Source organism: Rhinolophus ferrumequinum, chromosome 9, assembly GCF_004115265.2.
Source record: "Rhinolophus ferrumequinum isolate MPI-CBG mRhiFer1 chromosome 9, mRhiFer1_v1.p, whole genome shotgun sequence".
Taxonomy (NCBI): domain Eukaryota; kingdom Metazoa; phylum Chordata; class Mammalia; order Chiroptera; family Rhinolophidae; genus Rhinolophus; species Rhinolophus ferrumequinum.
In genome coordinates, this window is record NC_046292.1 from 62,940,186 (window position 1) to 62,965,265 (window position 25,080).

Sequence of the window (25,080 nt, forward strand, 5' to 3'; positions counted from 1 at the left end):
GAAAAGGATTCTGAAGATTGTATAGCTAGTTGGAGTTATATAACCAAAATAGCTCAAGAAAGAGGATCCTTAGAGGCAAAGAACCACCACTTAACGAGCATCTTTAAGGTCTGCCATTAGAGATTATCTTACGGACTCAAAGCACCAATTTCAGTAGCAGACTATCTCACTGCCTTCAATGGTGGAGAGTAGCTGGGATTCATACATGGCATTCCAACCAATGGATCAATAAACAGAAGAAGAAAATTCCAGTTGTGAGTTCACACTGAGAGAACTTCTACATCAACTAAGGGTCCATGGAGTACAGTTCAAATGTTTCACTTAAGTCTCTGTAGAAATAAATTAAAGCCAAGATTATTCTCAGATTTCATCACAACTCAGAGTACCATATGAATTCTCCCTGTTGGTGAATGGCAGCTGAGGAAAATTATGGTGGTGAGAATAAGGCTGCAAATGGTATAAATGATTCAGTTCTAGATGACTAGAATATTTAAATGGCGGACATTCAGAGATCATTTCGGGCTACAGTAGTCTGCTAAGGTTTTACAAAAAATGTACATAGTTTGGAACTTTATATAAGGTTTAAATAATGCAGGGGGGATTGGAGGAATGGAGTTTAGAAGCAGCCCAATCAGATGTGCAAGTGACGTCAACAGCTCAGAGAAAGAAAAGTGTACATTTTAAGATGTTTGAAAAATGATGAGTTTGTTTTCTCTGGAACACTGTTCAAGTAGGAGAGTAATGAGAGAGAAGACCGTAGAAAAAAGAAAGAACCAGCACATCAGAGAGTCTTGTATCTCTAGATAAGAAGTCTATACTTTAATGATAAATGAGGGAAATCACTAGAGATTTGAGGAACCGATGCCAACAATAGGATGGTTAAGGGCAACAAAAACTGGAGGCAAAAATATCTAGAAATCTATTAATTTCACTTAGCCCTTCTACCAAAAAGACTCCATCTTTCTGAAATCCTATAATACTTTATATCTATCTCTTTTATAATCATTGCTTTTATGTATCTCTTATTTTGTCTACCAGAGACAGCAGAGATTATTGGTTAAAAGCATGAAGTCTGGGGCCAGGCTCCCTGAGTTCAAATCCCAGTTGTACTAGGACCTCAGCACCTATCAGTGCCTCCGTTTCCTTGTCTATAAAATGGAGATAATCAGGGAATCTGCTTCAAAGTGATGTTACAAGGATTGAACCACTTAATACATGTAAAGTGTTTAGAGCAATGCCTGGCCCAAGTAAGTTGTACAGTGTTAGCTATTGCCAGTTTTTAAGTTTCTTGAGGGCAGGCTCTATGTCACATTGAACTTTGTATCTCCAAAAGTATTTAACACAGCAGTAAGTACTTTATAATTGTTAAGAAAAATGAAAAACAATCTAGAGTAGCCACAGTGGGAATGTGACAGAAAAACTAACAGGATTTAGCAAATAACCTAATAAAGATAGTGAACACAAAGTAAATGTAAATATTCCTGAGATATTAAACTTGTATGATTGGGAAAATAACAATGGGATTAAGGGAAGTCCAAAAGAGAAGCCATTTCTGAATAAAAGGAAGGGGTGGAATGTTTGACTTTATATATCTTGAGGCTAAAATGATCATGAGTGACAATAACTTTGGCAGGACTCAAATGTTGGAGAGGAGCAGGAATATAGCCATAATTTTGGAATTCGGCTACCTAAAGGCAACAGAAGAAGAACCTTGGATATTGACACTTTTCATTAATTAAGATTACCTTCTCCCACTGAATTCAAATTAGTTGAGTGGTGTTGTGTTCATAATCACCATCTGATTCTAAATTAGCTTAACTGCTATAAAATATAGTTTAAAATTACACATAGTAAAAAGTCCATATTTTAAGAGATTATTAAAGAAATTCATCCATTTTATTGAGCTACCTCTATAACTAATAGTAGAATATTTTAAGTTACAATAATAAAAGATTACTTAGAGCTTACCCTGAATCACAGAAACAGTTCCACAGTCCTTGGCCATGACTCCAGAGTAGACGATTAAAAACCCGGTTAAAAATCCTATATAAATTTAGTTCATCTACATCAGGTACCTTCCAGATGCGTGGAAGAATTGTACGAATACTTGTTTTTACTATGTCCAAAACCTAGTGGGAAAACCAAAGTATTTCAACATCTAGGTGTATGTGTGTCTCTAAAATACAAAGATGAAAATAATTTAAAAATGAATACACACACACACACACACACGCTTACTGATTCGCTCACTAACAGAATAAAAGTACAGAATAAAAAGTTCAGAACTAAATCCATGCATTCATTAAACTTTGCTATATGACAAAGGTGGCAGGTCAGACTTTAGTAAGAAGAGATTAAATGTAAAATTAAAATTAAATTTAAATTAAATCAACAAATGGGTTTTAAAAATAGTAGTCTTTAAGAAAAAAGAAGTAGAATCTTCACTCGATTAATAAAAATTAACTCTAGAGTAATTAAGATCTTAAGTTTAAAAAATAAACCATTAAGTATCTAGGTGGAAAGTATTGATGGGTATCTTTTAAACCTTGGGTTAAAAAAAAAATAACTTAAGCCATCAAAAAGTATGGAACCATAAAAGACTGATAGATTTTGATTATATTAAAATTAAGAACTTCTGGCCATCGAGAGATACTTTAAAGAAAATAAAAGATCAAATTACAAACTGAGAAAATATATTTTCAAAACATATACATCCAACAAAAGATTAGTATCAGGGATATGTAATGAATGTCTAATAAATTGTTACTATAAACACCAATAACTTAATAGAAAAAAGTGAACAAAAATACATGAACAGAAATTTCACAAAAAAAGGAAATAAATGTTCCCAATAAACATAAAGAATAAAAATTAAGAGTATAATAAAATATCATTCTATGTCCATTTAATTGACAAAAATTTGAAGTTTGACAATACTAAGTGCTAGAGAAACAGGGATCTACAGTGTCTCTTAGGCATTGTTGGTGGGAGTACAAATTATTGCAGTCACTCTGGAAAATAGCTTGACATTATCTCCTAAAGTTGAATATTCACATACCCTGTGACCTAGAAACTCTCTCATAGGTTAAAAACAATAGGCATGTATAACAATGTTCAAATAGCTGTTTATAATTCTAAATACCTGGAAACAACCCTATGCTTTATCAAGGACACAATGAATAAATAAAGAGTGGTATACTCATTCCCTTGAAATATTATAAAGTACTCAAAGTAAATGAAATAACAACACACAACAACACAGCACATCTTAGTAATATAATGGTAAGTAAAAAAAAACACATACCAGGGATTACATACAGTATGACTCTTTTAATAACACAAATAAAAAAAAAAACACTAAATTTTAAAAATATTTATGGAGAATACACATAGATATAATAATACATAAAGAAAGAAAGGAAGGGACTGGTGAATCGTGAATTCAGGAAAATGGCTACCTGAGACATGGGAGCCAAGGAGATAGAGGGGAGTCCATTGGTTAGATAACAGGTTATTGCCAAGAGCCTATCTTTTGTTTTGGGTACTGGGTTCACAAATGGTATAATGACACTAGAGACGCTAAATAAAAGCAGGCCATATACGGACAATCTAATGAGACAGCATCATGAAACGAGGACTACTAATTCTAGACAGAATTCTAGGGGTTCCATGACTAAAAGCAGCAACTTCAGAAAGAGGCCAGGGAGTTAGGAGTGGGGAATGCTTTTGCTCCACTCCTAATGTTTCCTCCCACACAAGAATGGATAAATCTTCAGGTCTCTTAGGCCCCAGCAAGCATCTCTGCCTGAGGAGTGATTTCCCAGATTGGTGAGACTAGCACGGTCTGGGCACCCCAGGAGCTTGCTCCTTCTTTTCCAGAGGATCCCACTGGGAACATATATTCTTCTTTGCTTCTCTTTGCCTTCATTTTTAAAGGAATCCCACCTCTCTGCCCTCTCCACCCCCTAACCTTCCACCTCCCAACGCCCACCCAAGGAGGGAAGCTCTGGTCCTGGGGAGAGGAGTGGGTTTCGGAGACCTGTAGTTTGGAGGGCATGAGGACATGCAAATGAAGGGGGCAAGAACTCAAACCCCTCATCTCTCCTCTGGGCCTTCACCTAGCTTTCCTCTGCTTGGAACAGTCTTCCCCTATCTCTTCACCTGGTGAATTTCTGTATCTTACCTCAACATCACTTCTTCAGGAAGATTTTTATCTGCCACAAAACTATTGTATGGTTGACCCCTTAATGCCCAGTATTTCCCTAATAGTAATATCTCACTGTATTTTAATTTCCTGTTTAATTAATGAAGACTGTCATTAATTAATTAATTATGACCTTTTGGATGTCATTTTATGGATGAGAAAACTCAGGCATAGAGTAGATAAATAACTTAGCCAAGATTTCACGCTGATGTATAGACAGCTCTTAACCATTACTCAACACCTCATAAGTAATTTGATCTGTCTAGGTGCCAGCAGCAAAATTCCAGAAGAGAATCAAATTGTCTGCTCTTAGATTCAAATTCACCTCTAGTCAAGTAATACTTGGGAAGATTGGTGGGGTCACTGGGCATAAACAAGGCTGCTCAGGCGCCCCTTCTCTCAGGGCCAGGGAGTAGGGAGGGACTAGTTTGTTTAAAAGGCTATACAGATGGGCCGACAATGACTGCACCTTTCGGAAAACACCCACTGAAAAATGGGAGGAAAGTATAGCGGGCAGTCAAAAAACAGACTGGGATGAAGCAAATTAGTGCCAATTTTACTTGTATTGCTATTTTGGGTTTCTGGGTGCTTTAGGGTTGGAACAAAATGGATGGAAGATAAGTAATTTGTGAAACACTAAAACAAACGGTCAGCAGGGTGTCTTTTTGTGTTTACCTGTGGATTCAAGTGAGACAAACCTATAGGCTATAGGTATACACTTCCTGACATTGTGACTTTTAAAAGCATCCCAATTCCACATTAAGCTCTCCAAGGGAAAAGAATAAATGGGAGATTCAGTCAATGAAAACAATAAAATAAAAAGATTTGTCTTTGCAATATGAAATATAGCACACAGAAAAATTTGTATTTTATAAGAACACACAGAAGCTGAATGACAAACTGCTCCATATGGCTGAACAGTTGGTCTTAAGTTAAAATAATGGCACGAGGTGAGGGAGGTTTAGAAATAACATTAAAATTACTACATGCTGTACTAATGATGCATGCAGCAGCCATGGCTACCAGGTAAAGGCATCTTTGCTGACGCAAAATGATCAGCTTTGTACAGCATAAGACCGGGTCTTATATTAATTTTTGCTCCAAAAGACACATTAGAGCTGATGGTCTGGCTAGGTCTTATTTTCGGAGAAACACGGTATGTCAGTCCAAATGAAAAAGAGGTAGAAAATAATAACGTCAAAAAACATGCAGAAGCAACCACAGTGGGTAGTAAAAAGAAATGGCTGTTTAGAGAAAAAAATGCTTGATAAACAAGGATCTCTTAGAACCTTAAAATACATGCAAATATAGTACAACCGTAATATCACTACTTCTTTCTCGTCATCGTCCAATCTTAGTTTATGCCTAGATATCACATCAGAGAACAAATTTTCATCAAATCTGGCATTCTTCACAAACCACCAACACTGTAATATTTTCATACTTCATATACATCCCTTATAAACAATATAAAGCAACTGCATTCTTGGCAGAAAATTAAATTATTCAAGTGTGGAGTTACCACAACATGACATTAAATAAGATTAGCTATTTCCATTTTCACCTCGGGAGGGTTCTTTTCAGTATTTAATTCCTATATCCATGACCTTTAAATTTTACAGCCATTAAGGAAAATTTGAAATGAGGTACATGGAAGAGTTTGTGTGCGCGGCAGTATAATCTTAGAGCTTTACAACATTCTAATGAGCAACCAGTAAATTCTTCGATCATGGAACAGATCATTTCAACAGTGATCTCCAAATGGAATTAAGAGATTTAAATAAGTTTTGTGCATTCCACACCTAAAATAGTGCTTAGGACATGGTAATACCTCAATTAATATTGTTCGATGCATGTTTGCATGAGCAAATAAATGAATGAATGAAGAAAAAACTCTCCAAATCTCCAAAAGTGCCTACCATAGTTCTTGTAAACAACTGGCAACCAATAAATGTTTATCAAGTTAAATAACATCCCACACGGCCTTTGTGGCAGCCATAGAGACATGCCATTTGAATTAACCTGCTTCGAAGAGTGCAGTTAGCTGAGAGAGAGATCCAAGACGGCAGAGTAGATAAACACTGTGCAGGCTTCCTTCCATGAACACATTAAAATTACAACTAAATTGTAGAACAGTCAACCTGGAGAACCATCTAAAGTCTAGCTGAACAGAAATGTTATAATTGAGAATATAAAAAAGAAGCCACGTCGAGACTGGTAGGAGGAGTGGAGACATGAAATGGGCTGGCCACAAACCTCCATGTGGCCACTGAGAATCAGGAGGGATATCTCGGCCACAGAGGTTCCTCCCAAAGGACTGACGGACACACCAGACTCCCCAGCCCAGAGTACTGGTGCCAGGAAGAGGAGCCCCTACAACATCTGGCTGTGAAAAACAGTGGGGATTCTGACTATCCAGGTGGGACAGAAGGCTGCAGGAAACCCAGACATCCTCTTAAAGGGACCACACACAGACCGACTCAATAACAGGCACTCACTCTAGGGTCCAGTGGAGAGACACTGACTCGGGGACATTGGAGGCCTACGGGGGCAGACTCCAGTGACCGCCACATTTCACTTTCCTCTATATAGCAACATTCCTTGAAAAAATGCCTGTTCTAGCTGTGTTTTTTTTCCTCTCTACCTTTCATTCTTGAACCTGCTCCATTCAAGTTTTTGTAAGCTCTGTGAGATCATGCTGTTTTTTTCAATTCATTTTTTTATCCTCAGAACTTAAACCAATGCCTAAAACATAGCAGGTATGCAATAAATATCTGTTGAAGAAATGTGTAAACAAATGAACATGTATATAGTTGACTATGAATGTGGCTTAATGATCCTAGCTTAATACATAGTCCAAAAGGGCAAACTTGTTTTGGGGGCATTACTCACTTTTCGCTGTTTTACAGAGTCCAATTTTATGAGCCAATATGAAGCCACTTTTGTTTTATGATATTTCCAGTTATCAAGGATCTGTTGTGAGGAAGAAACATTAAGAAATTTAAACTAGAATTTTCCTCAAAAGTAACAAATAAAAAGTAAATAAATTGGTTGAAACCAATTTTATCAGTGAATTTGTGAAATGAAAGCATTACATTACTTGAAATAAAGAATTTCTACTTTCATATAAAGACATAGGCAAAGATTTCTAACATAAGGTAAAGAAGCGACTGAATCCAAAGTTTTCTCTTCTTGTTGTAAAGAGCATACAATCTCTAATGAATGAAAGTCAAATGTCTTCAGGCACATAAGATTTGGAAAGAAACCCAAAACTTAGATTTTCCACTTTAATTCCAAAAGCTGTACCACATTACCCATAACAACAGATCGAGTAATAACACATTAGAAGAAGGTCTATGTATATAATTAGGATTCTATTATCCCTTTGTTTTGTTTTTTGTGCAAACCTGAAAATTTTATGAATATATATTCTAGTAATACATACTATAGCAAACAGATTAAAATATTTGCTGCACATAGTGAACATATCATAAACAACCTAATGTCTGACATAATTGTTAATTATATTTTATTAATTATATAAGCCTATATATGTTCTTTATAGAACAATAACATTAGCAACAAATATCAGTTCAACTCTCTGATTATCTAATTTTTCCTCTACTTGATTCAAAAAGGTGCTAAACAACTAAAATAGACATAAGTAAAAAGTATAAGTAAAATGTCTGGTACGAAGTCATTGGCTATGCTTAGAAAATAATTTGAATAAGACATGTAAATAAAAGCATATTTAGCGTAATGCTTTACAGCTAACATTAATTTGTCTTCCTCTTCCCTTGATGTAACAAATAGCAGCCCATTTGCAAAGAATATGCCACTTTCGCTCTTTTAAAAATATGTAACAACACAATGCATAATATTTGGGGGCTATGGTTACAACTATGTCATGATTACAAAATAGAAATGCCATTATTGATTTTTTTTAAATTAAGACAGTGATTTTATTATTATTTGTTTGGTGTTTGTTTCTAGACAGTTGCTTTAGACAAAAGTAATCCTAAAAAGTGAAAAAGCCGAGTGCAAAGCTGTGGTTTTTATCCCATAACTGGCCACTAGATGGTGCTTTCTTCTCTAGAAAAATTAAAAAAAAAAAATATATATATATATATATATGTTATATATATATATATATATATCTACATATATATATATGGAAACCAGAACACAGTTCTATTACTAAGGAATTACCTAAGAATGACAATTTGAAAGGAATGTTTGAATGAAGAAATATTAATAGAACTTTGAATGAAAAAATGTTTCTTCACCAAAAACATTTAAATGACTGCACCTTTTTTCTAAATTAAAAGAAGTCATTTACTTTAATGTGAATTTTAGGACTCTGCCATTTTAGAATGTTCCACTGGGTGGTGTGTAACAAGAAAAATACACACAACATAAGCCATTTCAAAATTTGACCAAAACCATTCAGAGTGTCATATTCAAATATTCTTGATATTTTATGCCTATGGCCCCACTTCTTTTCATTACATTTCATTCTATATTAGATCTTTCTAAATCTTTATAGAAGCAGATTTAACTTCATATTTCTTTACTTGTTAAGACAATAATTATTTAACATAAATTATTTTCACTTTATGTAACAGTTGCATCATTAAAATAGGACTATACACTGAAAGATATTTTGTATTGCTGATTATAAATGTGACCTCACTGCTCATGAATCGTAATTAAAATAATTGCTGTATTTTCTAAAGCTTGTGGAGGTTGAAAAGAACATCAGTTAAGTTTACTATGTCAGAATAATGCCATCAGGAAATAAATTTTAATATTCTAAGAATAGAAAGGTATGAGCTCCTTGGAGTTTTATATACATCAAATACTCACATCTTCCACCAGAAGTAATGATTCTGCATCTGATTTTCCTGGAAACCGGATCTTCATGTCCTTGAGAACAAATAAGGTCTGACTTGTTAGATAGTCTTCTTGTTCTTTTGTTCTCAGTTGCCGCAAAGACTCACTCTTAAATTTGAAAGAATACAGATATTTGGAGGGGGTCTTATTTCATTGTGCCACTACAATCTGAAAGATATTTCTAGGTAAAAATGATACATTTTTAATTGAAAAAAAAACACAGTGAAAAAGGAAGAAAATAATTGTTTACATTTATTCTTAGAATTAAATACTTAGGATTAAATGGGTGTGGTTTCCCAAGAGTGTCTTTCAAACTTCCACCAGTCGTATTTTATTTAGATCAAAATATTAAAATAAAAATATAAGTGTTTAAAAAAGACTTCCTGATCAAAAGTTTCATTTGCTATATACCTTAGGCAATTCTTGATTAGGAAAAAAACAACAAACAACAACACTCATTGTCATCAAGTGAAATTGATTCACTTTATATTTTTCACTCTTTGACTGAGAAACATCATCCACATTAAATAAACAAATTAAATAAATCCCTGGTCTATGTGAAGGCACTTGAAGCTATCTATATGAGCATCTACAAGTAAGTCTGGTTGCAAAATAAATTCACTGACTTGTTCAATACTGAATCTTGGATTCATACTAAGAAGGGAATACTATATGTAAATTTAATATACAGAAAACATAAACAATGTTGTCCTTCAGTGTCCTAAGGATAACTTATCAATGGCTTACTTTTTAACGTATTAATTAATAGTCCCATTAAGGAAAAACTTTCATACAACAAAATTTCCCCCGATTTACAGATATACTGCATAAGACACTGCAAAATCATACATTTACTCAGATGATTTTCAACAAAAATTATCCTACTCCATGGATAATAAAGTGCTATTCTCAGTGTCCATCTTCAAGTTTTGTGATATACTTACGTCTGCCTTTTAAGAGTCTGGGCTAAGTGATAGGCTAGGATAGATCGACAAATCCAAACCCCAGGAGACCATGAGTTGCATGACAGAAAGGATCTGAGGTTCATTCTGTCCTCCTTCCAGCTGATTCCTTTGCCACCTAATCCTGAGTGCAGTGCTTCCTATAATCTCAAAGGAGCAATCTCAAAGGAGATGACTTACCATCTGAGAGTTAGTAGAGCTGGCATCATTACTATGAGGCAGGTGCCTTGTGTAGGAGGAACCACGGTTTAAGGAATGTGACCGAGACCCTGAAGTTGGCCGGGATGTTGATATCATTTGTTGAGCAGAAAAGGGGCGGATGTCCACACTGGAAGGTGACTGAGAAGAGATTGACCGAGGGCAACTGAATGAACGCCTTATGGAGCCTATTCATGATGGAGAAGAGGGATAATATAGCAGCCCTTATTGAAAGTTTCCCACTGTATTTCATCTATATAAACTAATAATCAGACCACATAGCAGCAGTGTGGCAATAAATGTCAAAGCATAGGCATCATCATGAAAACATGAGTTTGGAGTTAATTCTTCAATTTAAACAGTGAACTTGGTGCAGAACCCCTGTCATGTATGATGAATGGCTATCATGAGAACAATTCTTAAACAGTACTTTAATGTTCTGTTCTTGAAACATGACATAAAAGACAAGATAGAAAAACTACACTTACGGAGCATCTTCTATAAACCAGGCATCCTACACTTTTATGATAATCTTCACAGAAATCTCTGAGGGAGGAACCTCCATCACTTGGAGGCTCAGAGAAAGAACTTTGTCAAGGTCACACAACAAGAAAGTGGCCAAGCTCAGGTTTAAATTCTGACCTATCTAATGCCAGTGTTCTCTCTCTATCCATTATCCCTGGATTATATAATACCATACGATCCATTACTCTGGGATTAGACTGGTCATTTATTAGAATTTGTGTACAGAATATTTTACGGCAAGACTCATAGGATGGAATCGAAAGGAGTCTAGAGAATGGCCAGGATAAATAGATGAGTTATAGAATTTTGAACCCATGAGAAAAAATAAAACAGAAGAAAAACAAAGATCACCTCAATGGAGTTTAAATATATAATTGGTTATTACAAGAGAGGGGAACTAGACATATATAGTCTTCTTATTCACAGGAGAGAAGAATAAAAAAACTAGATTTAAATTCCCATAGTAAACGGTTTAAGTGAAGAAAAAAATGTCTGGATTTAAAGGGTTGTTATAAGAACAAACAAGTATAGAAAACCATAGAATAACTTCCCCAATGTATATTGAGAATATTTAAAAGAGAGAACCAACTATTCCAGGTAAATTTTGATTCTTCACAAAGGAAAATAGAATATCAATCAATATTATCAACATTTATATTTTTCTTAGCTCACATATTTTATATATCCTCTGTTCTATATTCTCTCTTTGCTTGGGGAATATATCAATCCACATTAATTAAGTAATTTAATAAAACTCACATGAAGGCAGGTTGAATACCCAAATACTTCTCTTCATTAGCTGTTGAAAAAAATTTAAACCTTTATAAAGGCAATGGACATAAACCATATATTTAGGATGTATTTCTAAAGGATATTTTGTATAGATAATAATCCTAATACTCCTCATTCGGTTCTAAAGAGAACAAAAAAGTATACTCACTCAAGCTATAAAAAATGTTTTAAATAATTTCCATTTATTCCAGCTAGTAACTTTCTTCTGAACCTGAAAATCACACTATTATTTAAATTATAGTGTTTCTCAAGAAGGGCTGTGTGGGGAACATACCACTGGTCAGTCTTTCACTAAGAAAGTACCCAAAAGCATGTACTACAACTTACTCCTGAGCCCTGCTCTCTCTTAGGGCTTAACGTGATGGTTTACACATGTATAATCTGATCACACATATGGAAGGAAAATATCCTTTCTCTTGAATCACCAAAGAATCACATTTTTCCCCTGCATACACTGGAATTTCAGACAATAAATAAGTACCTAGACATGCCAATGATATTTAGGTAGATTAACAGAAAATGGGAGCGGCCAGATAGTTCAGTTGGTTAGAGTGTGAACTCTGAACAAAAAAGTTGCCGGTTCAATTCCCACATGGGCCAGTGAGCTCACCCTCCACAACTAGATTGAAGGACAACGACTTGGAGCTGATGGGCCCTGGAGAAACACACTGTTCCCCAATATTCCCCAATAAAAAAAATTTTAAAAAAGAAAGAAATTCTTTTAAAAAAATGTTTTTGACTTGCATACACAAATTATGTGAAAAAATATTTCATATAGTTTTGTATATGACTACCTTATATCAAACCAAAATATATTATTTGAAACTATAACAAGTTAGAATTTCCTAAGTTAACTAACAGAAAGTGTTACACATAATCTGGATTTTGTCCTCTGTCATTGGCATCACTTTGGACAGAAAACTCAAGGAGGGTTTGTGGCTATGATATTCCTTAGTGTAAGATTAAAGAGAGAATATAAAACAAAGTGAAATCCTTGTTGCAATTACTAATGACTCTAAAAATAAAATATAGCAATAAGGAAAAAGATATTAATTAAATTCGACTAACATAAAAATGATAATTCACACTTAAAGACATTTTTCTTATATACCATTTGTCTGATCTCAATTTATTAACCTATTGATTTCCAAACAAAGAATAATCTCAGAGCTATGGGGACCTGAGCAATTTTTTTCAGCCCTACCCTTATCCTCTGCTAGTTCATGCTGTTAGGGATGCACACATTAGCTAATAGGGGTGAAAAAATGGACAAAATCTGAGCAGAACAAAGCCAGCTTCCAAAAGAGAAACAGTCACACTTACACAGAGTACTTAAGGTGTCTTTAAGAAAAAAGGAAGTAACTGATAAAATAGCTTACAAACTCTGAAACTGGTGCTCAATAAACATATCTTAAATGAGTAAATAATGAAACAAATGAAATGGAACATAATACTATATTATTTCCCCTCTAAACACACGAGCCCTCAAAGACAGGAACATTAGCGGGTATCTTTATGGAATAAGTTGGAAGTAAATGAAAGACGACTAAAATCTTTGATAGTTCTGTATTCCTCATGCATTTTGCCATTCATGTGGAAGGTCAGGTTTAAATAAACACATTATCAGGGAAGCTAACATATTAAACGATTGCTGGAGATCAACAAAGACTCACAATTGTGTTTATGCACGATTGAACCAGTCCCTCTATGGGAGTCTTAGGGTAATGAAGGATAAGGCAGAGATATGAGACAGTAGTTAAGAGTAAGTCTTGCGTTGGAGGCAACATCAGGAAGGGGTATCCAACTGTGCCTGGGCAAACAGGGACCCCACACTGGACATTTGAGAATGAAAGAAGAATCATGAAAACGGGAGTGAACATTAGGGATTGAAGAAGGAATAAAAGACAAGTGAATGGAAAAGAAAGAAAAGGTGAAAAGAAATAAAGGAAGAGAACAAAAGGAAGCAGAAAAGGAAGGGGACAGAGCAGCTGGTTGGTTAGTCTCCTGCATACTTCCTGTATACCAGAAGTTCTGACTTAAGTGCTTACCTATGATGAAAATGGAAGGGAACAAAACTATGTCATCATTGTGTGGCTAATACACACATTCAAGTCAAATGCCTGGATACACACATTTTAAAATGTAGATAAGAATACACAACAAAATTAGCGACCGAGTTAGGGAAAGCAGGAAATGGAATGAGAGAATATATTAGCTTTAAAAAGAATGCAATCAGCAGATCAGCCATGAGGCAAATTTTATAAATCCATGCAAAAATCTAGGACTTAACAAAAACTATGAAAAATAGAAGAATGGACTATAGCGATCCTTCATTCAACACTTTTGTTTTCTACTTGCGGACCCTAAAAGGGATTGCAGGATGGTTAGGGAAGGAAGTGGGATAGAATCCAGATATCCTCACACATGACAAAGGTTCGTTTGGCCCAAGGTCCTTTTATTGAGTTCCATCATTTCAGTTCCATAAGTCTTCATACGACAATTAAATGAGAAGAAATTAACTTACTGGATTGTTGCATTAATTTGTAGTGATCGGACTGTTTAAGATTATAAGTAACTTGTTTTTCTCGTTTCTTATTTTGGTACTCTTCTTTTTCATTTTCATCTGATTCTGAAGAGCTGCTGCTATGATCGTAACTGCTGTCACTACTGCAGTACTTCTGTCTTTTCATTATCTCAGTACTCTCGGGCATGGAACACAGAGGCTAAAATAGACAGAAAGGTGTTATTTTGTCGCAATTCAAATAAAAAGGCTTATTAACATGATGAGTTACTATTTTCAGTTTCCCGCTTATGCTTGCTGCTTCTCACTGAAAATCCCCCAAAGTGCTATGCCTACAGTGCTGCCATTAGCCTACAGTGCAATTACTAATAGTTCTGTTTTTGCAAAACAGTCTGGTTTAAATGATATAGTTCAGTCACAATGAGGAAAATGCTGTTTCTACACAATTCGAATAAAGGACCAGTGTATCACAAACAAGCAAACAAAAAATAACCAGATAAAGGAAAATTATTTGAGATAAAAATATAAAAATCAGAAACATAAATCGGTTTTTTCTTCATTCCATACGAGAGAGATTACTCATTACTCATCAAGGCTCAGAAATGTACCTTTGTTGTATCATTAATGTTCAGTCACTCAATAAATATGTACATGCTTTTGAGAGAGAGGGAAGGGGAGCAAAGGAGGGGAAGGAGGGCAAGAGAAGCAAAAAGAAAAGAAAGCAACAACCAGATAAACCACGATAAGATAAACCACTGTAGGTACAGAAAGGCCACCTTTTAAAGTAGAAGCCTATGAGCCTCTTTACTCAAATAATGTACAAAAAGAAGCAAGTTATTCCTCACATGTCTAATTTGCTGTGAATATTTCTTACAAATAAAAAAAATTAATTATCCGCTCGCCAAATTGGTTATGAACAACTTACACGCCTTTTCTCAGAAGATTCCTAACTATGACACATAGGGTCTGGCCATAATGGGATAGCATAGCTTTTTATTGCCCATGCTATGTTAAAAAAAAAAAAAAAAGTGATATAATGTAAAAATCAGTATGGTGTGAATTTTTTTAAGAGGATTGGTGCCATGCAGAAGGGTAAATCTGTAAAGATTCAAATGCTATGCAATTATGTTCCAATATTTCCATTAGAATCCCTTGTCTTCAAACCTTCCAAAGTGTTTCCAATGATACCAGCTGAAAGAATAAAAGATAAGTGAGACAGCTTCACTTCAGAAAGAATATGCACAAGCAAGAACAAGACAGTTTTGTAACTTAGTCATTTTAAGAGACTATTTATTACACACACCATATGCCCCTTATTCCTGCTGGGAAAAGTTCCCGCAGTTGTATATATGTTTCTTATTCTCTGTTAAATCAAACGAAAATGTCTTGCTGTTAGCATACACCATAATGAAATCCTTGGTGACCATGGGATTTCACTGAAATAAGGTACACATCCTCTCATTTTACAGTGTAGGATGAAAGGTAAAGAGAGGAATAGCATTTCGTGAAGTGCCTGGAATACACAGTAAGCCAAAGTGTGATCTTCTTAAAGTTACTGCCTTTGCAAAGGATGAAAAATAACCAAAGCCAGGGAAGTAGCTTAATACACTAAGGTCCCAACTTGTGTTTAAATGTATATTCTCCTTTCGAGAGTCTAGTATTTACTGAGCACTAACAATGTTCAAAGGGATATGCATAAAAACGTTTACCAGTAACACAATCATCAAACATTTCAACAGTCTTGGGGAATATGAATTCTAGAAGAAGGATGTTTCTTCAGAAGTCTAGCATTCCCAAAAGAAACACTGGCACAATCAGGCTTGCAAGCAGTGCCTTCCTTCACGTAGGCAAACAGCTTTTACTTTGCTTAAGGAGCTTGACTACATAATGAGTTATGCGACCCTATAAAGAATCACATGGTGAAACGGATAGCTGAACCTTTGTGCCATAGATACATTTGGGACTTTTTGACCAATACACTGTTCAGGCAATAATTAATAAGTCACAGCAGCATAAACTCTAAACAATGCCTTAACTACAAAACGGAATTTGTAAACTGGCATTGAGTTATGATGCAAACGATACTACTTACATTTATGTCCAATTTTATTATTAACTGGGTCATAAATAAAAAAAATATATAAATGGTGTAAAGAATAATAAAACAAATACCCATGTACCTACCACTCAGCTGAATAAAAGGACAATGCTAACACATTTTGTAGTATTTATTATTTTTATAGCTAATATCTCTTAGATTCTCAAATAAGTGAAAACTTATTATTTCTTCTAGTACAAATCTCATTTAATCTTGATTATCATCAATTATTCTTCTATCAGTAAAGACTCTGAAAATCAATGTCTGGCATGTGATAGCATCCCTCTAAAAAAGAAAGTCTGCTTTGAAGTTTGGCTCACTCCAGACCTTCAATGTAAATAAAGTTAATAAAATTTTAAACACTTTTACTTCAGACTTATTATGCAGCTTTCAACCACTTTGAAATATTGCTGATATTAATAACTACAGGAACTAACCAATTCTGTTCATTTCAACAAAGACACTGTTAATTCCTACTACTTGCCTGGAACAAAAGGGGTTGGAAAAAAACACACAATGTGAATTCTGCCCTCCGGTAGGTTACATTTTGGCTAAGTCTTATTTGATGTAGCAAAGGAAAACAGAACGCCACAGAAGGCCATTTCAGGGCTTTTGCAGTTGCCATTCTGCCATGAATATTGTGCCCCCTGGTGTGTCACATATGGTTTGCTGAATTTCAATAATTCAGAAACTTGAATTTCAAAACTCAGAAACTTCCCAGTGTTTCCCAACATGAAGCAAAGACTCATGAAGGTATTCACTTTTACAGATACTCTAAAATAGTTTGTTCCAAAGGAATTATCAATGACGTCTTCCACAATTCTTCAATAGAGAGGATGTAATTCAAAAGAACAGTGTCTGATATCCAAAGTCTCTGGTCTCCGTCATGTTCATCATGTACCATCCTACTCTCTGAGAATCTTCCACTTGTATCTTCGTGCTTCTCTAACACCCTGTGTAGTGTCACTCCTCATGTGATTGCCTTTGATGTTCCTTCCTTCTACCCCTTTACCTCTTTTCCACCAATCTTAAATATTTATAGCACGACTCATTCTTCAAGACCTGGTTCAAACGGCATTTGTGAAGTTATCCAGTCTACCAATCCCTTTCTTCTCTATGCTGCTGTAGCACTTTTCACTCCCTTGATTATAGTACTTGCCATTATATGCCCTAGCTTCTGGTCCGCCTATCTGCTCTTCCACTAGCCAGTAAGGTCTTTGTGGACACATTCAACAGATTTAACTAATGTTTTCTGAGAACCTATTAAGTGCCAGATGCAGTACGAGGTGCTAGAGTTGTAAAGGTGAAAATATACTTCCTGCCCTCAAGGAACTTACAAGCTCATACTAAGACAAACACACAGGCAATTATTTGTCACAATTGTTCTATGAAAGTGATATTTGTGGTACAGCAGGAGAAGCAGGGGAAGGAATAATTAAGTTTAACTGAGGGAGTGGGGAAGATTTCACAAAGGCAGCAATGGTTCACCTGGATTGGGAGGGGGTCTCTAATTGATCAAGCACCGAATAAATGATTTTTTTTAAATAAGCAGGCATTCCGGAGGCACGGAAAAAGCATGACAGGACAACAGAGCATGATGTGTATAAGGATATAGAGATAGTTAATATTGTTGAAACAAAGTAAAAAAGACCAGAATGAAAAAAGTTTCCAAGATTTTACAAATTCAATTTTTCCCCACTCTACTAGCAAGGGCTTTGACATATAACAGAAGAACACATGGATGTCATCATCACAGAGCAGATAAAGGTAAAGCAAACACATGCCATTTTTGCCTGCATGACCGCTTGCTACTTATCCTAGAAACTCTACCGACTTTATCTTACACAATGTCAGTGTTGCTGGGTCAGTTAAAGATGAGGATCTCTAGAGTCACGATTTGCCTTATCTATAATACTTCTCTGATAATCATATGTCTAGAGATATGAGCAAAACTTAATACTGAGGACAGAATAAGGGTATTAGTTCTAGTTGCCTCTAGGCCCTGACTCATCAGGACTTCACTAGCTTTAGAAAAAGAATCCAGTAAATGAAGGAAACTAACACAACAAAACTTGTAAGTGTGTGAGATAAGATCATCTGCCCTACTCTACCTGTACTGGACACATAGTCCATACCGTTCCATGAAAATGGCATCAGTCATTCCTGCAGCGAGAAATAGAAAGAGAAAAACAATGCTCCTCAGCCGCATTGACTTGGATACTAAGAAAAGCAGAGGTACTGCACCTTCGGTCCTCGAGGCTTGGCAGTTTTGCCCATCAACTTTTCATCATCAATTTCACACTGTTCCAGAAGATCCAAAATATCTTCCTCCTGAAAAAGATATTTAATTAAAATTGTGATAATTAATGAACTCCAGAAGTTTTCTGAATTCATCAATCTCCATAAAAATAGTGTACAAGGATTCCTAAACTACCGGGGGTGCCAAAGAAAATGTATACATGACTTGTATTCATCTTTTGTTATCAGTATATATTATTACAATTTTGATACAGTTTTTTTCCTTTCTTAAAATGTGTATACATTTTTTTGACACCCTCTGTATTTAATGAAGATTGCTCAGATCAAATGAGTAATAAAGGGTCACGACAAACTTTCTTGAAGAAATTTTCACTAAAATCTGACAATGTAAATAATATGTAGCCGAAATCTATTATGTATTATCATAAACAAATTTATCCTTATATTCTTCCACACTATTAAAATCTTAGAGTAAAATAAGTCAATAATGAGCCTGTTGGAGACACTTTAAAATTTCTAAAAATCACTCTAATTTTCCAGACCACAATTTTATGAATCATTTCTATATTGATTAGTGAAAATAATATTTCAACTTCAGACAGAAAACTGACGATTGGCCTAATAGTTAACAATCTAATATTAGTATTTGGTTAATGGGCACGATTTAATAAAACACTTTCAAAACTTTAACTACTGCACAAGAGTATCTTCAGAACCACATGTAAAGTTTTCATTCTATAGACTTAATACCTTCTTTTATCCTCTTCTAGAGTCATTTTGAAATCAAAGGGAAAAGTTATAAATACATAACTTCCAAGGGAATGTTGAGCAAACCAGAGCAGCAGGAGTGTAATAGCTATAATGAAAGAATCAAATGTTTCATTGAGCTGTTTATTCAACCAATAAAAACATTGCATCTGGACTTACATGATTTACATTTCAGTGCCTCTTTAAAAAGGTTTCTGAAGAAACTAGAAACCTCATTGTGCAATGGAAATTTATAAAATAAGTTATTCTTCATATCAATGTAGGTAAGCTTAGATATTAAAATACAACTAGAAATCTCACTGTGCAATGGAAATTTATAAGTTACTCGTCATACCTATGTAGGAAAGTTTAGCTATTAAAATACCAAGAGACTTGCTATAAAGTTTGATTAAATAATAACCCTACAATGAATTCTAAGGCACAAAATAGTTAAAAAGAAACCCATGGACTTCTGCTTCTGTTTAGGAGAAAGGAGGTCATAATAGACAATACTTTCATCATAACAGCTAGAAAAAGACAGATAAACTAAATAATCGTATTTTTAAGACATCAGAAAGCTGTGAATAAATGTATTATAAGGGAACTAAATACAAAAGAGGGAAAAGTTCTTCCTAGGTTGGCAGAGATGAGTGGCCCACTTTCTACATTGGGGTCATTTGTCAAGTCTGGACAAAGACTGGGCAAAGATCAGGTCTAGAACAGGCAGAGATTCTGCTGAGATAAAGAGAATCCAATGGAGTTTTCTATGGTCATATGGTCATGTGATCTAGTGTGACATCTAGAGGAGCCCCACAGAGCTGGTTCTGTTCACCTGGGTCTCTCTGATAGCAATTTGAGTGAGTAGAAAATGGTGGAGGACGGAGGCATGGATTGGAAAGCCAGAAATAATTCTCTGTAGTCATCCAGTTCTTAAATACCAAGAGAGAAGGAGGCCTGTAACATACACTGACTAGAGTTCACCCTCAAGGCATTTGAAACCAGAGGCAAACTAAACTACTGTAACTCAGCCTGGACCCAGTTCAACATTTCTTATTTTTTGATTGAAATATATTTGACATATAACATTGTGTTAAGGCGTACAAGATAATGATTTGATACATTCGTATACTCGTAGTGTAGTACAATTGTCATTGAAGGGATAGTTAGCTCCTCTATCAATAATTATCAAGTTCTATAATTTTTGTTTCTTTTTTGAGGTTAGAATAATTAAAATCTAGTCTCTTAGCAAGTTTAATGATTATAATACAACATCATTGTCTATATTCAGTATACTGTGCACTAGATCTCTGGGACTTATTTACTACTAGTGGCAAGTTTGGAACCATAAATAACATCTCTTATTACCCCACTCAGCTACCCAGCTTGTGGCAACCATGATTTTCCTCTGTTTTTAAGAGTTTGGCTTTTTTAAATTCCACATATAAGTAACATTATACAGTATTTCTCTTTCTCTGATTTGTCTCACTTAGCATGATGTCCTCAACATCCATCCATGTTGTCGCAAACGACAGGATTTCCTTCCTTCTCATCACAAAACAATATTCCATTGTATGTATATAGCAAATCATCTATATCCATTTTTCCATTGACAGGCACCTAGGTGGTTGTTTTCCACAGTGGCTGAACCAATTTACATTTCACCATGAATGTACAAGGGTTCCTTTCTTCCACAACCTTTCCAATACTTGTCACTCGTCTTTTTGATAATAGCCATCCTAACAAGTGTAAAGTGATTATATCTCATTGTGGTTTTGATTTGAATTTCCCTGATGATCAGTGATGTAGAGCATCTTTTCATATACCTGTTGGCCATTTGGATGTCTTCTTGGAAAAATGTCTATTTACTTCCTCTGCCCACTATTTAATCAGATGTGTTTTTTGTTGCTGTTATTGAGTTGTATGAATTCTTTACATATTTGGCTATTAATTCATTATTCCATATATGGTTTGCAAAAATATCTCATTCTATAGATTCAATTGATGTGTCTATGTGTCCAGAAGAATAAAGAAAGGGAGCAAAAACAACAAAAAAAGAATAATAAACACAGGGATAAATAGAGAAAAAAGAGCAAGAGGCAGACATAAACCCAACTATACCAGTAATTGTGGAAAATGATTAAAAGACACAGAGACTGGATTTTAAAACAAATATGATCCAGCTATATGCTATTTGCCAGAAATATAAATATAAGAACACAGATGACTTGAAAATAAATGGATGGATGGATAAAATATGACATTCAAACAGTAAGTGTAAGAAACTAGGGTGACTATATTAATCATACAGAGTAAACTTTAAGACAATAAGTATTACCCAAGAGAAAGATAAACATTTCATAAGCATGAAATAGAAAAGGTGAATTCATTAAGAAGACACCCTCATAACTTCAAAGCATATTGAAACAAAAATTGAAAATTAAATCCACAATCACAGTTGGAAGTTTTAACAAATCTCTCTCAGTAACTGCTACATCCAGTAGGCCAAAAAATTAAAATAAAATAAAATAAAATAAAATAAAATAAAATAAAAAAGATACAGAATATTTGAATACTAGCCAAATTTACTTAAATGACATATACATCTCTATAACTAACACCTGTACTATACACATTATTTCCATGTAGACTTATAACATTCACTAAAATAAGTACTATATTGAGACATAAAGCAAATCTCAATTCATTTTACTAGTTTGCAATCAGCATATGTTTTCTAACACCAATCAACTAAACTGGAAATCCCTAACAAAAATAAAAGTACAAAATTTTAACATATGGCAATTAAGCAACAAACTTCTAAACGTCAAAAGGGAAATTTGGAAGAAAAGAGCACTGGGGTATATACTATGTTCTTTCTGCTTCCATCTCTTAGGTCTAGACAGTTTGAAAGTGCCTTATAACCTTCTGTTGCAGATCTGAGTGAAAAGACCATATTTATCATGACTTTTGAATCACTCAGTATAATAGGGTACAGGGGGTATATCACTGCAGAGAGGTGAAAAGTAATGTAAAGTACAAACAATTTTAACAGGTCCACAAAAGTTATTTGCCCAAGGGGACATTAGTAAGCACAATGCAAGCAGAGGCATGATTAGCACTTGCACACTGGGCTTGTCCTCTTGAAATTCTCCCTTTTGGAACCCCGAGCTACCATATTAAGAGATCTAGCTATCCTATTGAAAGAACATGTACCGTGTACCGTGTTTCCCCGAAAATAAGCCCCAGTTAAGATTGTCAGCCAGACAGACGCATTTAGTATGTTATGACGATGTTCCAGAAAAAGATGACATGACTGTATTTGAATAAATGTAGATTGTTGTACATGAAAAAATAAGACATCCCCTGAAAAGATGCCCTAATGTGTCTTTTGGAGCAAATATTAACACAAGACCCAGTCTTATTTTCAGGGAAATACAGTAGAGAGAAAGAGCCACCCAGCTAACTCCCCAGATGTTCCAGCTATCTCAACTGAGGCACCAGATATGTAAATTGAAGCTGTCTTGGATTGCCAGCCTCAGCTGACCTTTCAGATAAATATTCACTCCAATCAAGACAAGCAGACAAACCACTCAAGTGAGCCTAGCCAAGACTGTAGAAGAATGAAAAAATAAATGGTTTATTATGCTGCAATAGATAACTGATAGACCTTTTATAAGGTAACTGATGACTCTGTGTGTGTGTGTGTGTGTGTGTGTGTGTGTGTAGGGAGGTGGTTGTGTGCATGTGTGTGTGTGTGTTTTCATTACTTCTAATATGCCAGGTCTATGCACTATCAGGAAAAAAAATAATACTGTATAATGTTAGTTATAACACAAATAATGACAGCATCACCAACCACTTGGTAAGTTCGATGGATTTTTTTTTTATTCAGTTACATATACATATATCTGCTATAAGATATGCTTATTACAATTAATTGATGTTGCAACATAGTATCAACATTCTCTACCGAATAATCTGTCCTGTTAGAGAACACCTTATTTTTGAAATCACTTGTTGGTTATAAAATGTTACCAACTGTTAAAATGGAAGGAATGTGCATCTTAAAAGTAAAATATTTTTATAAATGGGACTAAGGTAGGTTGTTTTTAAAGACATAGTTTTTCGCTTAATTCATTTTTCTCTTTATAAACACTTATTTGTTTACCTTCATCCTTTTCAAAGGATTGTTCAGTTCTCGCTGGAATGAAGCGGCTCTTCCTGAAAGGAAGGTCTGAAAGGCAGCAGTCAACAAATTTTCATACTTTTCAAGTAGTGTTTTATCTTCAGGAGGATAAATTCGTCTACAATAAAATCAGATAAACCAACTTGCTTAAAAAATTCGTCTACAATAAAATCAGATAAACCCACTTGTTCAAAGAAAGCTATTGTAGTGTAAGAGTTAAGGTCAACTCCACAGATAGTCTTTGACCACCTACTCTGCCAGTAACTTTACTATGTGCTAGAAATAAACACGAAAAGAAAAGTTTGTAAGTTTTCACCTGCCATACATGCAAATTAAAGTGTATCTAGAGAATTATTATTGAACCATGCAGTTCCAGAAGATGTAGTGTAAGGGTTTGGCTGGAGGGAGGAGGTTGGGAAATAATTGCCATGGTGCAGATTGGAGAAACGTAGAACTGTATGGGAGACAGGTTAGGTGATACGGAATAACTTGGAAGTCTAGGATTTAGTGTGGTTACTGAGGTATGCGAGAATGCAGAGATTAATCCTGATCATCTTCTCTGGGGGTGGAGGAATCTGCCCCTCTGGTAGAGAGAATTGGGTAGAGGCAGGGTAATAGGAAATGTGTTCTCATCACTGTTGCTGATGGTGTTAAGGCGAGGAAGGAATGTCTTACCATGAACGCAAGGAGCGCTGTGGCCCCCAGTCCTCCTAATTCTGCTGAGTTAATGTCAAAGCTTGGGAGAAGAGGCAGTCTTTCTACGAACAAGAGGAGCTTAAGGAGTCCCCTTCTATCGTGTCAAAGCTGATACTATGTGTGTGTGTGGGGGGGCGGGGTTCAGTTCAGTACAGGCCACACTCTTCCTATTGTCTCAGACCTGCCTACTACAAACATTTTCATTATTTGCCTGATTCCTGACACATCTGAATTTAAAACAAAGTACAACAACCACTTTGAACTGACAAAGAATACCACATTACTCAAATACCACATTATAAATTGAGGTCACAGGAAAATATTAGGTTTAAAAGACCTCACACAACCATCCTTGAGACTGTCTAGCAGCTCTCCCAAGTCTGAACCGCCTACATGCTGACGATGTTTTCATTTTGGAAAGATATTCGATGGAAAGCACTTTCTCAGAGTGAAATAAACAGTGCCTAAAAGAAGCCTAAGAGGTTAAAAAAGATCGACTAATTGTTTTGACACTTCACTTCTAAAGTGTATAAAAAAAGGAAGCAGAGTTACCTATAATTCCCCATATGTCGATTTTCATGTTCTTCTTTAGAGACCTGTTTTCGTACTTGAGCGAGTCTCTCTTTCTAGAAATGAAGAAATTTTACAAATAAAATCTGAATAATGAATTATGCAACTCAAATTGCATGTGTGTTGCCAAAATTTTCATACCAACTCTTCTTTCCGCCTCTCCAACTGATGTCTCTGCTGTTCCCAGTCTGAGGAGCCTGGTAAGAGCCTTTTTATTGAATTTTGACCATAAAGCCTCCTTTGAGCCTCAGCTTTTTGTTTGGCCAAGTTTCTCCTTTTATCACTGGTTCTAAAATATAAAACACAAGACCATATTCTAGAATTCAAATAAGCTCTGATCTTACCTTGTGAGGAGAAATAACAAAACAGGAGACAGAGAGGATAGGAATCAATGTTTATTAAATTATAAATTCACATACATTATATTCA

At 35.1% G+C, this 25,080-nt stretch overlaps 1 protein-coding gene across 3 annotated transcripts in view; it reads right to left on the bottom strand.

Annotated features, from left to right (window-relative positions):
- TTLL7 (tubulin tyrosine ligase like 7) overlaps positions 1-25,080 on the bottom strand; it is a 121,925-nt gene that overhangs the window by 21,042 nt on the left and 75,803 nt on the right. For all 3 annotated transcript variants that reach the window (XM_033114401.1, XM_033114402.1, XM_033114403.1), the window contains exons 11-19: positions 24,793-24,940; positions 24,634-24,707; positions 23,368-23,503; positions 18,438-18,524; positions 14,099-14,297; positions 10,240-10,445; positions 9,071-9,205; positions 7,097-7,177; positions 1,969-2,129 (exon numbers count right to left, since the gene is read on the bottom strand). In XM_033114401.1, coding sequence (XP_032970292.1) covers positions 1,969-2,129; positions 7,097-7,177; positions 9,071-9,205; positions 10,240-10,445; positions 14,099-14,297; positions 18,438-18,524; positions 23,368-23,503; positions 24,634-24,707; positions 24,793-24,940 — 1,227 coding nt within the window. The remainder of the gene's footprint in view (positions 1-1,968; positions 2,130-7,096; positions 7,178-9,070; positions 9,206-10,239; positions 10,446-14,098; positions 14,298-18,437; positions 18,525-23,367; positions 23,504-24,633; positions 24,708-24,792; positions 24,941-25,080) is intronic.